Source organism: Oncorhynchus keta, chromosome 10 (assembly GCF_023373465.1).
Source record: "Oncorhynchus keta strain PuntledgeMale-10-30-2019 chromosome 10, Oket_V2, whole genome shotgun sequence".
Classification (NCBI taxonomy): domain Eukaryota; kingdom Metazoa; phylum Chordata; class Actinopteri; order Salmoniformes; family Salmonidae; genus Oncorhynchus; species Oncorhynchus keta.
In genome coordinates, this window is record NC_068430.1 from 70097262 (window position 1) to 70117565 (window position 20304).

Genomic DNA, 20304 nt, shown 5'->3' on the forward strand with positions numbered 1-20304 from the left:
GGGTGTGTACTTGGCTGTGAGTTGGTATCTGGCATCGTGGTACTGTTCACAGTAGAGAGGGCCAGGGTGGTGGAGTGTTGGACATGGCTGGGCGCATCTGCTGCCTGTATCCCTCTGGCAATGGGCATTAGTCTGGGCACACTGACTCCATTACACTCTGCCATGCTACACACACACACACATACACACAACACACAACACACACAACACACAACACACACACACACAGATATACCTACCTACCTTTGTAGCACCCACTGCTGGGTTTTCAGTTTCACCCATAGAGATGTAATGGCCTCCTCTGTGGCAGCAGGGGCCTATGATAAAACAGGATTTGGGCCAAGTGCCCGCCCTCTATACAACTCTATGGTTTGCCATTATTCGATGTTACAGATGAATGGGGATGGTGGAATTGTAGCACTTCAGTAGTAATGTACTCATGCATGAACTTAATGTATGTGTAATGTGTTTGTGTGAGTGATGCCTGTCCCGATGGGAATTCTACAGTAGGAATGAACAACCCATCTTCATCTGAACAGTCATTAGAAGGTTTTATCTTCTGTCTGTGAAGGCCTTCCCTCTCTTTCTTCCTTTTCTTTTGTTTTCTGTCTGTCTGGTTCTGGTTCCTAGAGCAGATCCCTTTATACTCTCTATAATGTTTATTTCCCATCGTAATAATGTGTTTTCCTTAGCAAACAGAACAGAAAAGGCGTAGGCAGGGCAGGCGTCTTGGTCTGTGTGTGAGTGTGCGTGTGGGTGTGTGTGTGTGTGTGTGCGTGTAGCACTCGTAGCTGTAAAAATTAAACACATCCAGCTGCAAACACCAAGATACACACACACACACACACACACACACACACCATGATATGTCCGTGCTCCTCCTGCTCTCTACTCTCTGTGTTGTTTTACTCTGAGCTAACTGTCTGGCTGGCCTGTCCAGTGAAAAGTGGTGAAATCGCATTTTAGTTAGCAGTAGTTAGCACTATTTGCATTGTCTCCCCCCAACCCCTATTTTACGCTGCTACTCTCTGTTTATCATATATGCATAGTCACTTTAACTATACATTCATGTACATACTACCTCAATTAGCCCAACTAACCGGTGCCTGTATGTAGCCTCACTACTGTTATAGCCTCACTACTGTTATAGCCTCACTACTGTTATAGCCTCACTACTGTTATAGCCTCGCTACTGTTATAGCCTCGCTACTGTTATAGCCTCACTACTGTTATAGCCTCACTACTGTTATAGCCTCCTACTGTTATAGCCTCACTACTGTTATAGCCTCACTACTGTTATAGCCCGCTACTGTTATAGCCTCACTACTGTTATAGCCTCACTACTGTTATAGCCTCACTACTGTTATAGCCTCCCTACTGTTATAGCCTCACTACTGTTATAGCCTCACTACTGTTATAGCCTCACTACTGTTATAGCCTCATTACTGTTATAGCCTCACTACTGTTATAGCCTCACTACTGTTATAGCCTCACTACTGTTATAGCCTCACTTCTGTTATAGCCTCCCTACTGTTATAGCCTCACTACTGTTATAGCCTCACTACTGTTATAGCCTCGCTACTGTTATAGCCTCGCTACTGTTATAGCCTCGCTACTGTTATAGCCTCACTACTGTTATAGCCTCACTACTGTTATAGCCTCCCTACTGTTATAGCCTCACTACTGTTATAGTCTCACTACTGTTATAGCCTCACTACTGTTATAGCCTCACTACTGTTATAGCCTCACTACTGTTATAGCCTCCCTACTGTTATAGCCTCGCTACTGTTATAGTCTCGCTACTGTTATAGCCTCGCTACTGTTATAGCCTCGCTACTGTATATAGCCTCACTACTGTTATAGCCTCTACTGTTATAGCCTCACTACTGTTATAGCCTCACTACTGTATATAGCCTCACTACTGTTATAGCCTCACTACTGTTATAGCCTCACTACTGTTATAGCCTCCCTACTGTTATAGTCTCGCTACTGTTATAGCCTCACTACTGTTATAGCCTCACTACTGTTATAGCCTCACTACTGTTATAGTCTCACTACTGTTATAGCCTCACTACTGTTATAACCTCACTACTGTTATAGCCTCACTAGTGTTATAGTCTCACTACTGTTATAGCCTCACTACTGTTATAGCCTCACTACTGTTATAGCCTCACTACTGTTATAGTCTCACTACTGTTATAGCCTCACTACTGTTATAGCCTCACTACTGTTATAGCCTCACTAGTGTTATAGTCTCACTACTGTTATAGCCTCACTACTGTTATAGCCTCACTACTGTTATAGCCTCACTACTGTTATAGCCTCACTACTGTTATAGCCTCCCTACTGTTATAGCCTCACTACTGTTATAGCCTCACTAGTGTTATAGTCTCACTACTGTTATAGTCTCACTACTGTTATAGCCTCACTACTGTTATAGCCTCCCTACTGTTATAGCCTCACTACTGTTATAGTCTCGCTACTGTTCTAGCCTCGCTACTGTATGTAGCCTCACTACTGTTATAGCCTCACTACTGTTATAGCCTCCCTACTGTTATAGTCTCGCTACTGTTATAGCCTCACTACTGTTATAGCCTCACTACTGTTATAGCCTCACTACTGTTATAGCCTCACTACTGTATATAGTCTCACTACTGTTATAGCCTCACTACTGTTATAGCCTCACTACTGTTATAGCCTCACTACTGTTATAGCCTCATTACTGTTATAGTCTCACTACTGTTATAGTCTCGCTACTGTTATAGCCTCACTACTGTTATAGCCTCACTACTGTTGTTTTTATTTCTTTACTTATCTATTGTTACCTAATACCTATTCTTTTAATTAAAATGTGCACTGTTGGTTAAGGGCCTGAAGGTAAGAATTTCACTGTAATGTCTACACCTGTTGTATTTGGCACACGTGACAAATAAACTTTGACTTGATTTGGAATAGCATCACTGTATTGGCAGCTATTAGCATTGGTGGAAGCTGTGGTTGTGCTAGCTATAGCTACTAGCTAGCAAAACGTTGACCGTCTGGCTGGCTGTTCCAGTGGAAACGTGGTGAAATCCGGAGCAGATGTTAGCGGTGGCCCATGAATAAACTGTTGATTGGTGGACGAGGTGGGATGATGAAGGGAGAAAAGGAAGAGAGGAGGAGAAAGGAGCCTGGAGAATGAATGGAGGGAGAGGGAAGTAGAATGAATGGAGGGAGAGGGAAGTAGAATGAATGGAGGGAGAGGGAAGGATAATGAATGGAGGGAGAGGGATGTAGAATGAATGGAGGGAGAGGGAAGTAGAATGAATGGAGGGAGAGGGAAGTAGAATGAATGGAGGGAGAGGGAAGTAGAATGAATGGAGGGAGAGGGAAGTAGAATGAATGGAGGGAGAGGGAAGTAGAATGAATGGAGGGAGAGGGAAGTAGAATGAATGGAGGGAGAGGGAAGGAGAATGAATGGAGAGAGAGGGAAGTAGAATGAATGGAGGGAGAGGAAAGTAGAATGAATGGAGGGAGAGGGAAGTAGAATGAATGGAGGGAGAGGGAAGTAGAATTAATGGAGGGAGAGGGAAGTAGAATGAATGGAGGGAGAGGGAAGTAGAATGAATGGAGGGAGAGGGAAGGAGAATGAATGGAGAGAGAGGGAAGTAGAATGAATGGAGGGAGAGGAAAGTAGAATGAATGGAGGGAGAGGGAAGTAGAATGAATGGAGGGAGAGGGAAGTAGAATGAATGGAGGGAGAGGGAAGTGGAATGAATGGAGGGAGAAGGAAGTAGAATGAATGGAGAGAGAGGGAAGTAGAATGAATGGAGGGAGAGGGAAGGATAATGAATGAATGGAGGGAGAGGGAAGGAGAATGAATGAATGGAGGGAGAGGGAAGTAGAATGAATGAATGGAGGGAGAGGGAAGTAGAATGAATGGAGGGAGAGGGAAGTAGAATGAATGAATGGAGGGAGAGGGAAGTAGAATGAATGGAGGGAGAGGGAAGTAGAATGAATGGAGGGAGAGGGAAGGAGAATGAATGAATGGAGGGAGAGGGAAGTAGAATGAATGGAGAGAGGGAAGTAGTATGAATGGAGGGAGAGGGAAGTAGAATGAATGGAGGGAGAGGGAATGATAATAAATGGATGGAGAGGGAAGGATAATGAATGGAGGGAGAGGGAAGGATAATGAATGGAGGGAGAAGGAAGGAGAATGAATGGAAGGAGAGGGAAGGAGAATGAATGGAGGGAGAGGGAAGGAGAATGAATGGAGGGAGGGAGAGGGAAAGAGAATGAATGGAGGGAGGGAGAGGGAAGGAGAATGAATGAATGGATGGAGAGGGAAGGGGAATGAATGAATGGAGGGAGAGGGAGGGAAAGAGAATGAATGGAGGAGAGGGAAAGAGAATGAATGGAGGGAGGGAGAGGGAAGGAGAATGAATGAATGGATGGAGAGGGAAGGAGAATGAATGAATGGAGGGAGAGGGAGGGAAAGAGAATGAATGGAGGGAGAGGGAGGGAAAGAGAATGAATGGAGGGAGGGAGAGGGAAGGATAATGAATGAATGGAGGGAGAGGGAGGGAAGGAGAATGAATGGAGGGAGGGAGAGGGAGGGAAAGAGAATGAATGGAGGGAGGGAGAGTGAAGGAGAATGAATGAATGGAGGGAGAGGGAGGGGAGGAGAATGATTGAATGGAGGGAGAGGGAGGGAAGGAGAATGATTGAATGGAGGGAGAGGGAAGGAGAATGAATGAATGGAGAGGAGGGAATGAAGTGTGGAGTGAGAGGATAACCTAGGTATTTAAGCTCTTTTTCTTATTTTATTTTATTTTTCTCTCCTTTTTTTACTCTCAATTTCCCCCTCTCTCTTTTCCTCTCTCTATTCTCCCCTCTCTCTTTTCCCCTCTATTTCCCCTCTCTCTTTTCCCCTCTCTCTTTTCCTCTCTCTATGTTCCCCTCTCTCTTTCCCCCTCTCTCTTTCCCCCTCTCTATTTCCCCTCTCTCTTTCCCCCTCTCTCTTTTCCCCTCTCTATTTCCCCTCTCTTTTTTACCCCTCTCTCTTTTCCCCCTCTCTCTTTTCCCCTCTCTATTTTCCCCTCTCTCTTTTCCCCTCTTTTCCCCCTCTCTCTTTCCCCCTCTCTCTTTTCCCTCTTTATTTCCCCTCTCTCATTTCCCCCTCTCTCATTTCCCCCTCTCTATTTTCCCCTCTCTCATTTCCCCTCTCCCTTTCTCTCTCTTAGACACTTTTTTATGCACAATAAGGAGTGCTTCTTGTACCCTTTCCCCTTGTAGCCCAACTCTCTTTCCATGCATAATTTTCCCCTCTTCTCATCCCCCTCTCCTCCCTCTCTCCTCCTCATCCCTCTCTCCTCCTCGCCCCTCTCTCCTCCTCACCCTACATATCCTAATCCTGAGCTCTATTTTTACTCTCTCATCTGTGCCCTCTCTTTGTCCTCTTCTTCGCTCTCACTTTTTCCATCTCTTTTTCTCTTCTCCTCTGGTGGGTCTTTCAGTTCTCAGGAGGCGTGCACACACACACACACACACACACACACACACACACACACACACACACACACACACACACACACACACACACACACACACACACACACACACACACACACACACACACACACACACACACACACACACACACACACACACACACACACACACACACACACACACACACACACACACACACAATCCGTGGCAGGATGCTGCAGGACTGTCATACAGACACACACTCACAGATGGACGGATGCAGGTATGCACACACACACACACAAACACACAAAAATACACTTTTAGGCAAGGTGCTGCAGGGCCAGACCTTGTCAGTTCATATGAGTTCTGTGTCCTCCATTAGCTTGCTAGTAGCATTGACCTCACAGGACAGACGTCAGAACAGACACACTCACACAATCCATCCACACAGACACACACACACAAAATCTCTTGCTTGTGTAACCCGAAATCTCTGTCTCTTTCAGCTTTGCACGAGTTCCCTACAGATCTGTTTACCCACAAGGAGAGGACAGAAGGAGCTGTGGCCCTACACGTCCTGTGTGTGAGTTCAGTATTCTTCACTTTGTCTGTCTGTCTGTCTGTCTGTCTGTCTGTCTGTCTGTCTGTCTGTCTGTCTGTCTGTCTGTCTGTCTGTCTGTCTGTCTGTCCGTCCGTCCGTCCGTCCGTCCGTCCACTAGGTATCCCCTTTTCCACTAGGTATCCCCATTTCCACTAGGTATCCCCTTTCCCACTAGGTATCCCCGTTTCCACTAGGTATCTCCTTCCCACTAGGTATCCCAGTTTCCACTAGGTATCTCCTTCCCACTAGGTATCCCAGTTTCCACTAGGTATCCCAGTTTCCACTAGGTATCCCAGTTTCCACTAGGTATCCCCGTTTCCACTAGGTATCCCCGTTTCCACTAGGTATCCCCGTTTCCACTAGGTATCTCCTTCCCACTAGGTATCCCAGTTTCCACTAGGTATCCCCATTTCCACTAGGTATCCCCTTTCCCACTTGGTATCCCCGTTTCTATTAGGTGTCCCGTTTCCACTAGGTATGCCCTTTCCCACTAGGTGTCCCGTTTCCACTAGGTATCCCCTTTCCCACTAGGTATCCCCGTTTCTACTAGGTATGCCCTTTCCCACTAGGTATGCCCTTTCCCACTAGGTGTCCCGTTTCCACTAGGTATCCCCTTTCCCACTAGGTATCCCCGTTTCTACTAGGTGTCCCGTTTCCACTAGGTATGCCCTTTCCCACTATGTATCCCCGTTTCCACTAGGTATCCCCTTTCCCACTAGGTATCCCCTTTCCCACTAGGTATCCCCTTTCCCACTAGGTATCCCCTTTCCCACTTGGTATCCCCGTTTCCACTAGGTATCCCCGTTTCCACTAGGTATCCCCTTTCCCACTAGGTATCCCCGTTTCCACTAGGTATCCCCTTTCCCACTAGGTATCCCCGTTTCCATTAGGTATCCCCTTTTCCACTAGGTATCCCCGTTTCCACTAGGTATCCCCATTTCCACTAGGTATCCCCATTTCCCACTAGGTATCCCCTTTCCCACTAGGTATCCCCTTTCCCACTAGGTATCCCCTTTCCCACTAGGTATCCCCGTTTCCATTAGGTATCCCCGTTTCCACTAGGTATCCCCGTTTCCACTAGGTATCCCCTTTCCCACTAGGTATCCCCTTTCCCACTAGGTATCCCCTTTCCCACTAGGTATCCCCTTTCCCACTAGGTATCCCCTTTCCCACTTGGTATCCCCGTTTCCACTAGGTATCCCCTTTCCCACTAGGTATCCCCGTTTCCACTAGGTATCCCCTTTCCCACTAGGTATCCCCGTTTCCATTAGGTATCCCCTTTTCCACTAGGTATCCCCTTTTCCACTAGGTATCCCCATTTCCACTAGGTATCCCCTTTCCCACTAGGTATCCCCTTTTCCACTAGGTATCCCCGTTTCCACTAGGTATCCCCGTTTCCACTAGGTATCTCCTTCCCACTAGGTATCCCAGTTTCCACTAGGTATCTCCTTCCCACTAGGTATCCCAGTTTCCACTAGGTATCCCAGTTTCCACTAGGTATCCCCGTTTCCACTAGGTATCCCCGTTTCCACTAGGTATCCCCGTTTCCACTAGGTATCTCCTTCCCACTAGGTATCCCAGTTTCCACTAGGTATCCCCTTTCCCACTTGGTATCCCCGTTTCTATTAGGTGTCCCGTTTCCACTAGGTATGCCCTTTCCCACTAGGTGTCCCGTTTCCACTAGGTATCCCCTTTCCCACTAGGTATCCCCGTTTCTACTAGGTATGCCCTTTCCCACTAGGTATGCCCTTTCCCACTAGGTGTCCCGTTTCCACTAGGTATCCCCTTTCCCACTAGGTATCCCCGTTTCTACTAGGTGTCCCGTTTCCACTAGGTATGCCCTTTCCCACTAGGTGTCCCGTTTCCACTAGGTATGCCCTTTCCCACTAGGTGTCCCGTTTCCACTAGATATGCCCTTTCCCACTAGGTATCCCCGTTTCTACTAGGTGTCCCGTTTCCACTAGGTATGCCCTTTCCCACTAGGTGTCCCGTTTCCACTAGGTATCCCCTTTTCCACTAGGTATCCCCGTTTCTACTAGGTGTCCCGTTTCCACTAGGTATGCCCTTTCCCACTAGGTGTCCCGTTTCCACTAGGTATCCCCTTTTCCACTAGGTATCCCCTTTCCCACTAGGTATCCCCGTTTCTACTAGGTGTCCCGTTTCCACTAGGTATGCCCTTTCCCACTAGGTGTCCCGTTTCCACTAGGTATGCCCTTTCCCACTAGGTGTCCCGTTTCCACTAGGTATGCCCTTTCCCACTAGGTGTCCCGTTTCCACTAGGTATGCCCTTTCCCACTAGGTGTCCCGTTTCCACTAGGTATGCCCTTTCCCATGTCTCTGTGTGTCTTTAATAATCAACCTTTCACATTCTCAACACCTCAGTAAACTATTTTAAGTTCCCGTTAAAAAAGAAATCACACACTCAACACAGTGGAAAACGAACAACTTCTCAGTCAGTCCCCTGTATTTCTCGGCTGGCTGGGTGTTTGTGCATAGTGTGAACCATGGGATAATTGTTAGCGGGCCGCCGTCCAAGGCTAAACAAATGGCCCCCGAGTCCAAACTATCCCGCTTGGAGGAGCAGAACAGAACACAGCATCTGGTACCGAATGAGGCCTGCCAACTGTGTGTGTGTGTGTGTGTGTGTGTGTGTGTGTGTGTGTGTGTGTGTGTGTGTGTGTGTGTGTGTGTGTGTGTGTGTGTGTGTGTGTGTGTGTGTGTGTGTGTGTGTGTGTGTGCGTGCGTGCGTGTGTGTGTGCGTGCTCCCCACTCTAGCTGGGGTCCTGTCAGCACAGCCGGCATTTTATTTATTGCCGGTTGGAAATACACACCCAATTACAACCAGATTTAGGTGTAGACTCTGAGCAGAGTGAGAGACGAGAACTTCCATTTAATATAGTGGACTAGTTCTGGATGGAGGCCGGTGCAGGTTGAGTACGTAGAGTTGGGGAACGTGTATGTTTGTAATTGTGTGTGAGGCCTGTGTGTGTGGTGGGACGATGAAGTGGAAGGCTGGGCATTTCTGTAGGCTGGGTTTTAAAGGTAGGGTGAGCAGGCAGGATGTGTAGACTACAGAGGGAGCAGGGATGTGGAGGTGTGTTGGGCAGAGGGTTAAACTGAGGTGTAGACTACAGAGGTAGAAGGGATGTGGAGGTGGTGAAGATAGAGGGCTAAACTGAAGTGTAGACTACAGAGGGAGCAGGGATGTGGAGGTGGTGAAGATAGAGGGCTAAACTGAGGTGTAGACTACAGAGGGAGCAGGGATGTGGAGGTGGCGAAGATAGAGGGCTAAACTGAGGTGTAGACTACAGAGGTAGCAGGGATGTGGAGGTGGTGAAGATAGAGGGCTAAACTGAGGTGTAGACTACAGAGGGAGCAGGGATGTGGAGGTGGTGAAGATAGAGGGCTAAACTGAGGTGTAGACTACAGAGGGAGCAGGGATGTGGAGGTGGTGAAGATAGAGGGCTAAACTGAGGTGTAGACTACAGAGGGAGCAGGGATGTGGAGGTGGTGAAGATAGAGGGCTAAACTGAGGTGTAGACTACAGAGGTAGCAGGGATGTGGAGGTGGTGAAGATAGAGGGCTAAACTGAGGTGTAGACTACAGAGGGAGCAGGGATGTGGAGGTGGTGAAGATAGAGGGCTAAACTGAGGTGTAGACTACAGAGGGAGCAGGGATGTGGAGGTGGCGAAGATAGAGGGCTAAACTGAGGTGTAGACTACAGAGGGAGCAGGGATGTGGAGGTGGTGAAGATAGAGGGCTAAATTGAGGTGTAGACTACATAGGGATCAGGGATGTGGAGGTGGTGAAGATAGAGGGCTAAACTGAGGTGTAGACTACAGAGGTAGCAGGGATGTGGAGGTGGCGAAGATAGAGGGCTAAACTGAGTTGTAGACTACAGAGGTAGCAGGGATGTGGAGATGGCGAAGATAGAGGGCTAAACTGAGTTGTAGACTACAGAGGTAGCAGGGATGTGGAGATGGCGAAGATAGAGGGCTAAACTGAGGTGTAGACTACAGAGGGAGCAGGGATGTGGAGATGGCGAAGATAGAGGGCTAAACTGAGGTGTAGACTACAGAGGTAGCAGGGATGTGGAGATGGCGAAGATAGAGGGCTAAACTGAGTTGTAGACTACAGAGGTAGCAGGGATGTGGAGATGGCGAAGATAGAGGGCTAAACTGAGGTGTAGACTACAGAGGGAGCAGGGATGTGGAGATGGCGAAGATAGAGGGCTAAACTGAGGTGTAGACTACAGAGGTAGCAGGGATGTGGAGATGGCGAAGATAGAGGGCTAAACTGAGTTGTAGACTACAGAGGTAGCAGGGATGTGGAGATCGCGAAGATAGAGGGCTAAACTGAGTTGTAGACTACAGAGGGAGCAGGGGTGTGGAGGTGGTGAAGATAGAGGGCTAAACTGAGGTGTAGACTACAGAGGGAGCAGGGATGTGGAGATGGCGAAGATAGAGGGCTAAACTGAGTTGTAGACTACAGAGGTAGCAGGGATGTGGAGATGGCGAAGATAGAGGGCTAAACTGAGTTGTAGACTACAGAGGGAGCAGGGATGTGGAGGTGGTGAAGATAGAGGGCTAAACTGAGGTGTAGACTACAGAGGGAGCAGGGATGTGGAGATGGCGAAGATAGAGGGCTAAACTGAGGTGTAGACTACAGAGGGAGCAGGGATGTGGAGGTGGTGAAGATAGAGGGCTAAACTGAGGTGTAGACTACAGAGGGAGCAGGGATGTGGAGATGGTGAAGATAGAGGGCATAGGCGATACAGAGGATGGGTAGATGTAGGGAAGGAGAGGAACAAGTATGAGGGGAATAGAGCACATGTACCATTTCCGTTTGTTTGATGGGCCTCCACGTTGGTTCAACGTGACGTGGAAACAACGGCGATTCAGCTCGTGGCTGTAAGGTCCCTCAGTCGAACAGTGAATTTTAGACACAGATTCAACCCCAAAGATCACGGACTTTTTCCAATGCCTCGTAAAGAAGGGCACCTTTTGGTAGATGGGTAAAAAAAAATACAAGTAAGCAGACATTGAATATCCCTTTGCGCATGGTGAAGTTATTAATGACACTTTGGATGCTGTATCAATACACCCAGTCACTACAAAGATACAGACGTCCTTCCTAACACTGTCGCTGGAGAGGAAGGAAACCTCTCAGGGATTTCACCATGAGGCCCATGGTGACTTTAAAACAGTTGGTATGCTTGTCAATTGGGAGTTTTTTTAGGATAAAAAGAAATGGAATAGAGCTAAGTAGAGGCACAATCCTAGAAGACAACCTGGTTCAGTCTGCTTTCCAACTGTCATTGGGAGACAAATTCACCTTTCAGCAGGACAATAACTTAAAACACAAGGACAAATATACACTGGAGCTGCTTGCCAATGCGACAAAACTGGAACTAGTGGCTTAGTTAGAAATAGAGAGTTAGAAATAAAGAGGGAAAAGAGAGAGGGGGAAAGACTTGAAAATGGCTGTCTAGCAATGATCAACAACCAACTTGACAGAGCTTGAAGAATATTTCAAAGAATAATGTACAAAAAAAATATTGTACAATCCAGGTGTGGAAAGCTCTTAGAGACTTACCCAGAAAGACTCACAGCTGTAAGGGCTGCCAACGGTGATTCTAACATGTATTGATTCAGGGGTGTGAATACTTATGTAAATGAGATATTTCTGTATTTCATTTTCAATACATTTGCAAAATTTCAACAACAAAAAAGGAACTGTGTAGATGGGTGAAGATTGAAATGTTTTGCTGAAGCACAACAACATGTGGAAAACGTCTGTGGGTATGAATACTTTCTGTGTAGATGGGTGAAGATTGAAATGTTTTGCTGAAGCACAACAACATGTGGAAAACGTCTGTGGGTATGAATACTTTCTGTGTAGATGGGTGAAGATTGAAATGTTTTGCTGAAGCACAACAACATGTGGAAAACGTCTGTGGGTATGAATACTTTCTGTGTAGATGGGTGAAGATTGAAATGTTTTGCTGAAGCACAACAACATGTGGAATACGTCTGTGGGTATGAATACTTTCTGTGTAGATGGGTGAAGATTGAAATGTTTTGCTGAAGCACAACAACATGTGGAATACGTCTGTGGGTATGAATACTTTCTGTGTAGATGGGTGAAGATTGAAATGTTTTGCTGAAGCACAACAACATGTGGAAAACGTCTGTGGGTATGAATACTTTCTGTGTAGATGGGTGAAGATTGAAATGTTTTCCTGAAGCACAACAACATGTGGAATACGTCTGTGGGTATGAATACTTTCTGTGTAGATGGGTGAAGATTGAAATGTTTTCCTGAAGCACAACAACATGTGGAATACGTCTGTGGGTATGAATACTTTCTGTGTAGATGGGTGAAGATTGAAATGTTTTGCTGAAGCACAACAACATGTGGAATACGTCTGTGGGTATGAATACTTTCTGTGTAGATGGGTGAAGATTGAAATGTTTTCCTGAAGCACAACAACATTTCTGTGGGTATGAATACTTTCTGTGTAGATGGGTGAAGATTGAAATGTTTTCCTGAAGCACAACAACATGTGGAATACGTCTGTGGGTATGAATACTTTCTGTGTAGATGGGTGAAGATTGAAATGTTTTGCTGAAGCACAACAACATGTGGAATACGTCTGTGGGTATGAATACTTTCTGTGTAGATGGGTGAAGATTGAAATGTTTTGCTGAAGCACAACAACATGTGGAAAACGTCTGTGGGTATGAATACTTTCTGTGATGGTGAAGATTGAAATGTTTTGCTGAAGCACAACAACATGTGGAATACGTCTGTGGGTATGAATACTTTCTGTGTAGATGGGTGAAGATTGAAATGTTTTGCTGAAGCACAACAACATGTGGAAAACAAATACTTTCTGTGTAGATGGGTGAAGAAAATGTTTTCCTGAAGCACAACAACATGTGGAATACATCTGTGGGTATGAATACTTTCTGTGTAGATGGGTGAAGATTGAAATGTTTTCCTGAAGCACAACAACATGTGGAATACGCTGTGGGTATGAATACTTTCTGTGTAGATGGGTGAAGATTGAAATGTTTTCCTGAAGCACAACAACATGTGGAATACGTCTGTGGGTATGAATACTTTCTGTGTAGATGGGTGAAGATTGAAATGTTTTCCTGAAGCACAACAACATGTGGAATACGTCTGTGGGTATGAATACTTTCTGTGTAGATGGGTGAAGATTGAAATGTTTTCCTGAAGCACAACAACATGTGGAATACATCTGTGGGTATGAATACTTTCTGTGTAGATGGGTGAAGATTGAAATGTTTTCCTGAAGCACAACAACATGTGGAATACATCTGTGGGTATGAATACTTTCTGTGTAGATGGGTGAAGATTGAAATGTTTTCCTGAAGCACAACAACATGTGGAATACGTCTGTGGGTATGAATACTTTCTGTGTAGATGGGTGAAGATTGAAATGTTTTCCTGAAGCACAACAACATGTGGAATACGTCTGTGGGTATGAATACTTTCTGTGTAGATGGGTGAAGATTGAAATGTTTTCCTGAAGCACAACAACATGTGGAATACATCTGTGGGTATGAATACTTTCTGTGTAGATGGGTGAAGATTGAAATGTTTTGCTGAAGCACAACAACATGTGGAAAACGTCTGTGGGTATGAATACTTTCTGTGTAGATGGGTGAAGATTGAAATGTTTTCCTGAAGCACAACAACATGTGGAAAACGTCCGTGGGTATGAATACTTTCTGTGTAGATGGGTGAAGATTGAAATGTTTTGCTGAAGCACAACAACATGTGGAATACGTCTGTGGGTATGAATACTTTCTGTGTAGATGGTTGAAGATTGAAATGTTTTGCTGAAGCACAACAACATGTGGAAAACGTCTGTGGGTATGAATACTTTCTGTGTAGATGGGTGAAGATTGAAATGTTTTTCTGAAGCACAACAACATGTGGAAAACGTCTGTGGGTATGAATACTTTCTGTGTAGATGGGTGAAGATTGAAATGTTTTGCTGAAGCACAACAACATGTGGAATACGTCTGTGGGTATGAATACTTTCTGTGTAGATGGGTGAAGATTGAAATGTTTTGCTGAAGCACAACAACATGTGGAAAACGTCTGTGGGTATGAATACTTTCTGTGTAGATGGGTGAAGATTGAAATGTTTTGCTGAAGCACAACAACATGTGGAAAACGTCTGTGGGTATGAATACTTTCTGTGTAGATGGTTGAAGATTGAAATGTTTTGCTGAAGCACAACAACATGTGGAAAACGTCTGTGGGTATGAATACTTTCTGTGTAGATGGGTGAAGATTGAAATGTTTTTCTGAAGCACAACAACATGTGGAAAACGTCTGTGGGTATGAATACTTTCTGTGTAGATGGGTGAAGATTGAAATGTTTTGCTGAAGCACAACAACATGTGGAATACGTCTGTGGGTATGAATACTTTCTGACGGCACTGTCTCTCTCTCGCTCCAAAACCGCTATTATGCCTTGATGACCCCATTCACTCATGTAAGCATGAGAGGATTAGTCCGCTGTCAAAACATCATGTCATTTCTTGGAATTCCCTTGTTCCCTCCAAAAAACTCAACCAATCAAAAACTCTTACTCAACCAACCGGCAACAGCAACAGGCTGCTGTGTCTAAAAACAGAGACAACGCAGAGATGATGCTGTGTCTAAAAACAGAGACAACACAGAGACGATGCTGTGTCTAAAAACAGACACAACACAGAGACGATGCTTTGTCTAAAAACAGAGACAACACAGAGATGATGCTGTGTCTAAAAACAGACAACACAGAGATGATGCTGTGTCTAAAAACAGAGACAACACAGAGACGATGCTGTGTCTAAAAACAGAGACAACACGGAGACGATGCTGTGTCTAAAAACAGACAACACAGAGACGATGCTGTGTCTAATAACAGAGACAACACAGAGACGATGCTGTGTCTAAAAACAGAGACAACACAGAGATGATGCTGTGTCTAAAAACAGAGACAACACAGAGATGATGCTGTGTCCAAAAACAGACAACACAGAGATGATGCTGTGTCTAAAAACAGACAACACAGAGACGATGCTGTCTAAAAACAGAGACAACACGGAGACGATGCTGTGTCTAAAAACAGACAACACAGAGACGATGCTGTGTCTAATAACAGAGACAACACAGAGATGATGCTGTGTCTAAAAACAGAGACAACACAGAGATGATGCTGTGTCTAAAAACAGACAACACAGAGACGATGCTGTGTCTAATAACAGAGACAACACAGAGACGGTGCTGTGTCTAAAAACAGACAACACAGAGATGATGCTGTGTCTAAAAACAGAGACAACACAGAGACGATGCTGTGTCTAAAAAACACCCACCCACCCACCTACACACACACACACACACACACACACACACACACACACACACACACACACACACACACACACACACACACACACACACACACACACACACACACACACACACACACACACACACCTACACACACACACACACACACACTGCCCAGTCATAACGGGACTTCATAGCTGGATAGAGAGAGAGACGGCTGCTATACTGCCACAGTATTCCAACTCTGTTAACTGCCATCTGTTGTTGTCTCTAACCTCTCAGCCCCATGTGATTCCACACCCAGATTCAAATCTCTAACAGGGATTGTACTTCACCTCAGACCCCTGATTCACCAAATTCATGAATCCATCCCACCCCTCCTACCTAGTCAGGCCCATTGATGGAGACAGAGGCTAATGGCACTATGACGTAGGGTTGAAGGGTTTACTTTACCTGTGTTTCTATACAACCACGGTGCGGTGTCTATGATCTCTTCCTCTCTCTGCCTGTCTGTTTCTCCCTCTCTCTCTGCCTGTCTATGATCTCTTCCTCTCTCTGCCTGTCTGTTTCTCCCTCTCTCTCTGCCTGTCTGTTTCTCCCTCTCTCTCTGCCTGTCTGTTTCTCCCTCTCTCTCTGCCTGTCTGTTTCTCCCTCTCTCTCTGCCTGTCTGTTTCTCCCTCTCTCTCTGTCTGTCTGTTTCTCCCTCTCTCTCTGCCTGTCTGTTTCACCCTCTCTCTCTGCCTGTCTGTTTCTCCCTCTCTCTCTGCCTGTCTGTTTCTCCCTCTCTCTCTGTCTGTCTGTTTCTCCCTCTCTCTCTGCCTGTCTGTTTCTCCCTCTCTCTCTGCCTGTCTGTTTCTCCCTCTCTCTCTGTCTGTCTGTTTCTCCCTCTCTCTCTGCCTGTCTGTTTCTCCCTCTCTCTCTGCCTGTCTGTTTCTCCCTCTCTCTCTGCCTGTCTGTTTCTCTCTCTCTCTCTGCCTGTCTGTTTCTCCCTCTCTCTCTGCCTGTCTGTTTCTCCCTCTCTCTCTGCCTGTCTGTTTCTCTCTCTCTCTCTGCCTGTCTGTTTCTCCCTCTCTCTCTGCCTGTCTGTTTCTCCCTCTCTCTCTGCCTGTCTGTTTCTCTCTCTCTCTCTGGCTGTCTGTTTCTCCCTCTCTCTCTGCCTGTCTGTTTCTCCCTCTCTCCCTGCCTGTCTGTTTCTCTCCCTCTCTCTGCCTGTCTGTTTCTCTCTCTCTCTGCCTGTCTGTTTCTCCCTCTCTCTCTGCCTGTCTGCTTCTCCCTCCCTCTCTGCCTGTCTGTTTCTCCCTCTCTCTCTCTCTGACTGTTTGTTTCTCCCTCTCTCTCTCTCTGCCTGTCTGTTTCTCCCTCTCTCTCTGCCTGTCTGTTTCTCTCTCTCTCTCTGCCTGTCTGTTTCTCTCTCTCTCTCTGCCTGTCTGTTTCTCTCTCTCTCTCTCTCTGCCTGTCTGTTTCTCTCTCTCTCTCTGCCTGTCTGTTCTCACTCTCTCTCTGCCTGTCTGTTTCTCCCTCTCTCTCTGCCTGTCTGTTTCACCCTCTCTCTCTGCCTGTCTGTTTCTCTCTCTCTTTCCCTCTCTCCTGTATTACCTCTCTCTATTTCTCTTTCTCTCTCTTTCTCCCTCTGTCTCTGTGTGTCTGTTTCTCCCCCTCTCTCTGTCTCACTCTGTCTCTGTGTGTCTGTTTCTCCCCCTCTCTCTGTCTCACTCTGTCTCTCTCTGTCTCACTCTGTCTCTCTCTGTCTCCCTCTGTCGCTGTGTGTCTGTTTCTCCCCCTCTCTCTGTCTCACTCTGTCTCTGTGTGTCTGTTTCTCCCCCTCTCTCTGTCTCACTCTGTCTCTCTCTGTCTCACTCTGTCTCTCTCTGTCTCCCTCTGTCGCTGTGTGTCTGTTTCTCCCCCTCTCTCTGTCTCACTCTGTCTCTCTCTGTCTCCCTCTGTCTCTGTGTGTCTGTTTCTCCCCCTCTCTCTGTCTCCCTCTGTCTCTGTGTGTCTGTTTCTCCCCCTCTCTCTGTCTCACTCTGTCTCTCTCTGTCTCACTCTGTCTCTGTGTGTCTGTTTCTCCCCCTCTCTCTGTCTCACTCTGTCTCACTCTGTCTCTGTGTGTCTGTTTCTCCCCCTCTCTCTGTCTCACTCTGTCTCACTCTGTCTCTGTGTGTCTGTTTCTCCCCCTCTCTCTGTCTCACTCTGTCTCTGTGTGTCTATTTCTCCCCCTCTCTCTGTCTCACTCTGTCTCTGTGTGGCTGTTTCTCCCCCTCTCTCTGTCTCACTCTGTCTCTGTGTGGCTGTGTGGGTAAACTAATTCTGTGTCTTTTTGTTTTGAAGGATATTAGTGTACCAGTGATTTTTGTATTATAGTAAAGCAGATTTGGATATTATGATTTGGTGGGATTTGCAGTTAGGTTGTTGGCTAGCCATCAGCATGTATAAAGCCATGTTTAGTCCAATATCACTGACACATCATCTACAGTGTGTTCTTATGAAATTCAGATGGTGGTGTCCATCCATGCGTCTCCAACATATTTACTCGGGTCTGTTCAGGAGAGTATACCGTTTACAGAATGTTACGCAATATTACAGAATGTTCAGATAGAAATGCATTGAGAAAAGATACAAAAGTCAAGAAGAATAGGAAATTATTACTCAATGAACACCCCCCCCTGTTATCTTTCCTCTCTGTGTCTATTTCCTTTCAGGCCATGTATATGTTCATTGCCCTGGCCTTGGTTTGTGACGATTACTTTGTCCCTTCGCTGGAGAAGATATGTGAGGTATGTATGGACAAAGACAGAGTCTGCATCCCAAAAGGCAGCCTATTCCATTTGTAGTTTACTAACCTATGGGCCCTGGTCAAAGGTAGTGCACTATATAGGGAATAGGGTGCCATTTGGGATGCAGGAAAAACAAGATGTGGATAAGACGTGCTTATGTTGCTGTTTGTCCTTCTGTGTGTTAGGGTCGCAGTTCAGTTCAGGGTCAAGGGTTAGTCTGTGGTATTCCTCTCAATGACATATTGGATCCTGTGCCACTTCCATCTTATTACAGTGTTACACTGATATACTGTAAAGCTTCTGTTGACAAGTCTCAACTTCTGCTTTTGTCTATATATTACCTCTCTCGCTCTATCTTTCTCTCTCCCGCTCTCTCTTTCTCTCACTCTTTCTCTCACTCTCTCGCTTTCTCTCTCGTTCTCTTTCCCTCTCTCTCCCTCCCTCCCTCTCATTCTCTTTCTATCTCTCTTTCTCTCTCTTTTATTCTCTCTCCCTCATTCTCTTTCTATCTCTCTTTCTCTCTTTTTCTTCTCTCTCTCCCTCTCATTCTCTTTCTCTCTCTCGTTTATTCTCTCTCTCTCCCTCTCATTCTCTGTCTCTCTCTCTCTCTTCTTCTCTCTCTAGCGTCTTCATCTCAGCGAGGATGTAGCAGGGGCAACCTTTATGGCCGCTGGAAGCTCCGCCCCTGAACTCTTCACCTCTGTCATAGGTAACACAAAACACACACACACACACGCAATACACATAGTTACTCCCTAGCATGCACACACACACACACACACACACACACACACACACACACACACACACACACGACCCAGTAGAAGAGGAACCTACACAGGGATTAACAACACATTACATGTTAATCCAATTAATAGAGTTGAAATGAACATTGATGAGAAGCAATGCGCTGACTGACGTCAGTATTTTAGATTGGCACTTTTGACAACACTGTGGATTAGAAGCAGACTGTTGTGTCCACTGTAAACAGAGACGTTTTTTAGAACAAGACTTTGTAGTTTAGTTTAACCCTTTGACGTGGCTGAGCTGTTTATATGTGTTGTGACAGCCGGGGGCAGTTGTTTGATCCCACTGTCAATGTATCACATCCAGTCATCCTGGGCCACCACACACACACACACAAACACACCCGCAGCGCCGCTAAGACTAGCGACGTCAGACTCTGCCGGAGTAGACTGCATGTTAAACAAGGACAAAGTGCCGTGTCATACCGTGTGTACATGTGTGTCCCTCTCCGCAGGGGTCTTCATCACTAAAGGAGATGTGGGTGTGGGGACCATTGTGGGGTCAGCAGTCTTCAACATCCTCTGCATCATCGGAGTGTGTGGAATCTTTGCTGGCCAGGTATCATGTCATACTGTTAGGTCATTTTAGAAAAATGTGGCTCCTGAATGAGTTCTTGGTATTTTGACTTGCTTGTATATCTCTATACAGCGCAGTACATACACATACACATATCTACAGAATACAGATGTATAGACACACATTCAAATCGAATACAACAGGTGTCGACTTTACAGTGAAATGCTTACTTACCAGACCTTAACCAACAATGCAGTTTTAAGAAAATACCTAAAAAATATATATATTGACAAAAGTAAGAGATAAGAAGCCTCTTGGACATAATGTAGGCTACACACAGTGTCCATATCTATTGTCCATATCTGTTGTCCAAGAATATCCACAACAACAACATGTATACTCCGTCCTGTATACAAAGTGAGTACATGTACATGTGCACGTACAGTACACCCTATATAATGACTATGAACTGACCACAGTTACGGTATCACATCTGTAGCCTGCCTTACTGGCCTACTGTAACATGTAGTCTCCCTGTCCAGATCCCTGCACCATGCCGTGCCAAGCCTGAACCCAACATGATGTACTCTCTGATGACATAACATTTACATGATAGGGGGCAGCCATAGTGATTTGATCTCAGATTGTCCATTATCTAAGGAAGTAAAAGCCTACTGCCAGGAAACAGTGTATTACTGTAAAGTCATCTTAATACTGCCAGAAAACAGTTAATTACTGTAAAGTCATCTTAATACT

At 45.8% G+C, this 20304-nt stretch overlaps 1 protein-coding gene across 1 annotated transcript in view; it reads left to right on the plus strand.

The window, feature by feature from the left end:
• The window catches only part of LOC118377999 (sodium/potassium/calcium exchanger 3-like), a 90667-nt gene that overhangs the window by 56182 nt on the left and 14181 nt on the right, over positions 1-20304 (plus strand). Inside the window, exons 3-6 of the mRNA XM_052527791.1 lie at positions 5979-6055; positions 18151-18225; positions 18850-18934; positions 19487-19590. Coding sequence (XP_052383751.1) covers positions 5979-6055; positions 18151-18225; positions 18850-18934; positions 19487-19590 — 341 coding nt within the window. The remainder of the gene's footprint in view (positions 1-5978; positions 6056-18150; positions 18226-18849; positions 18935-19486; positions 19591-20304) is intronic.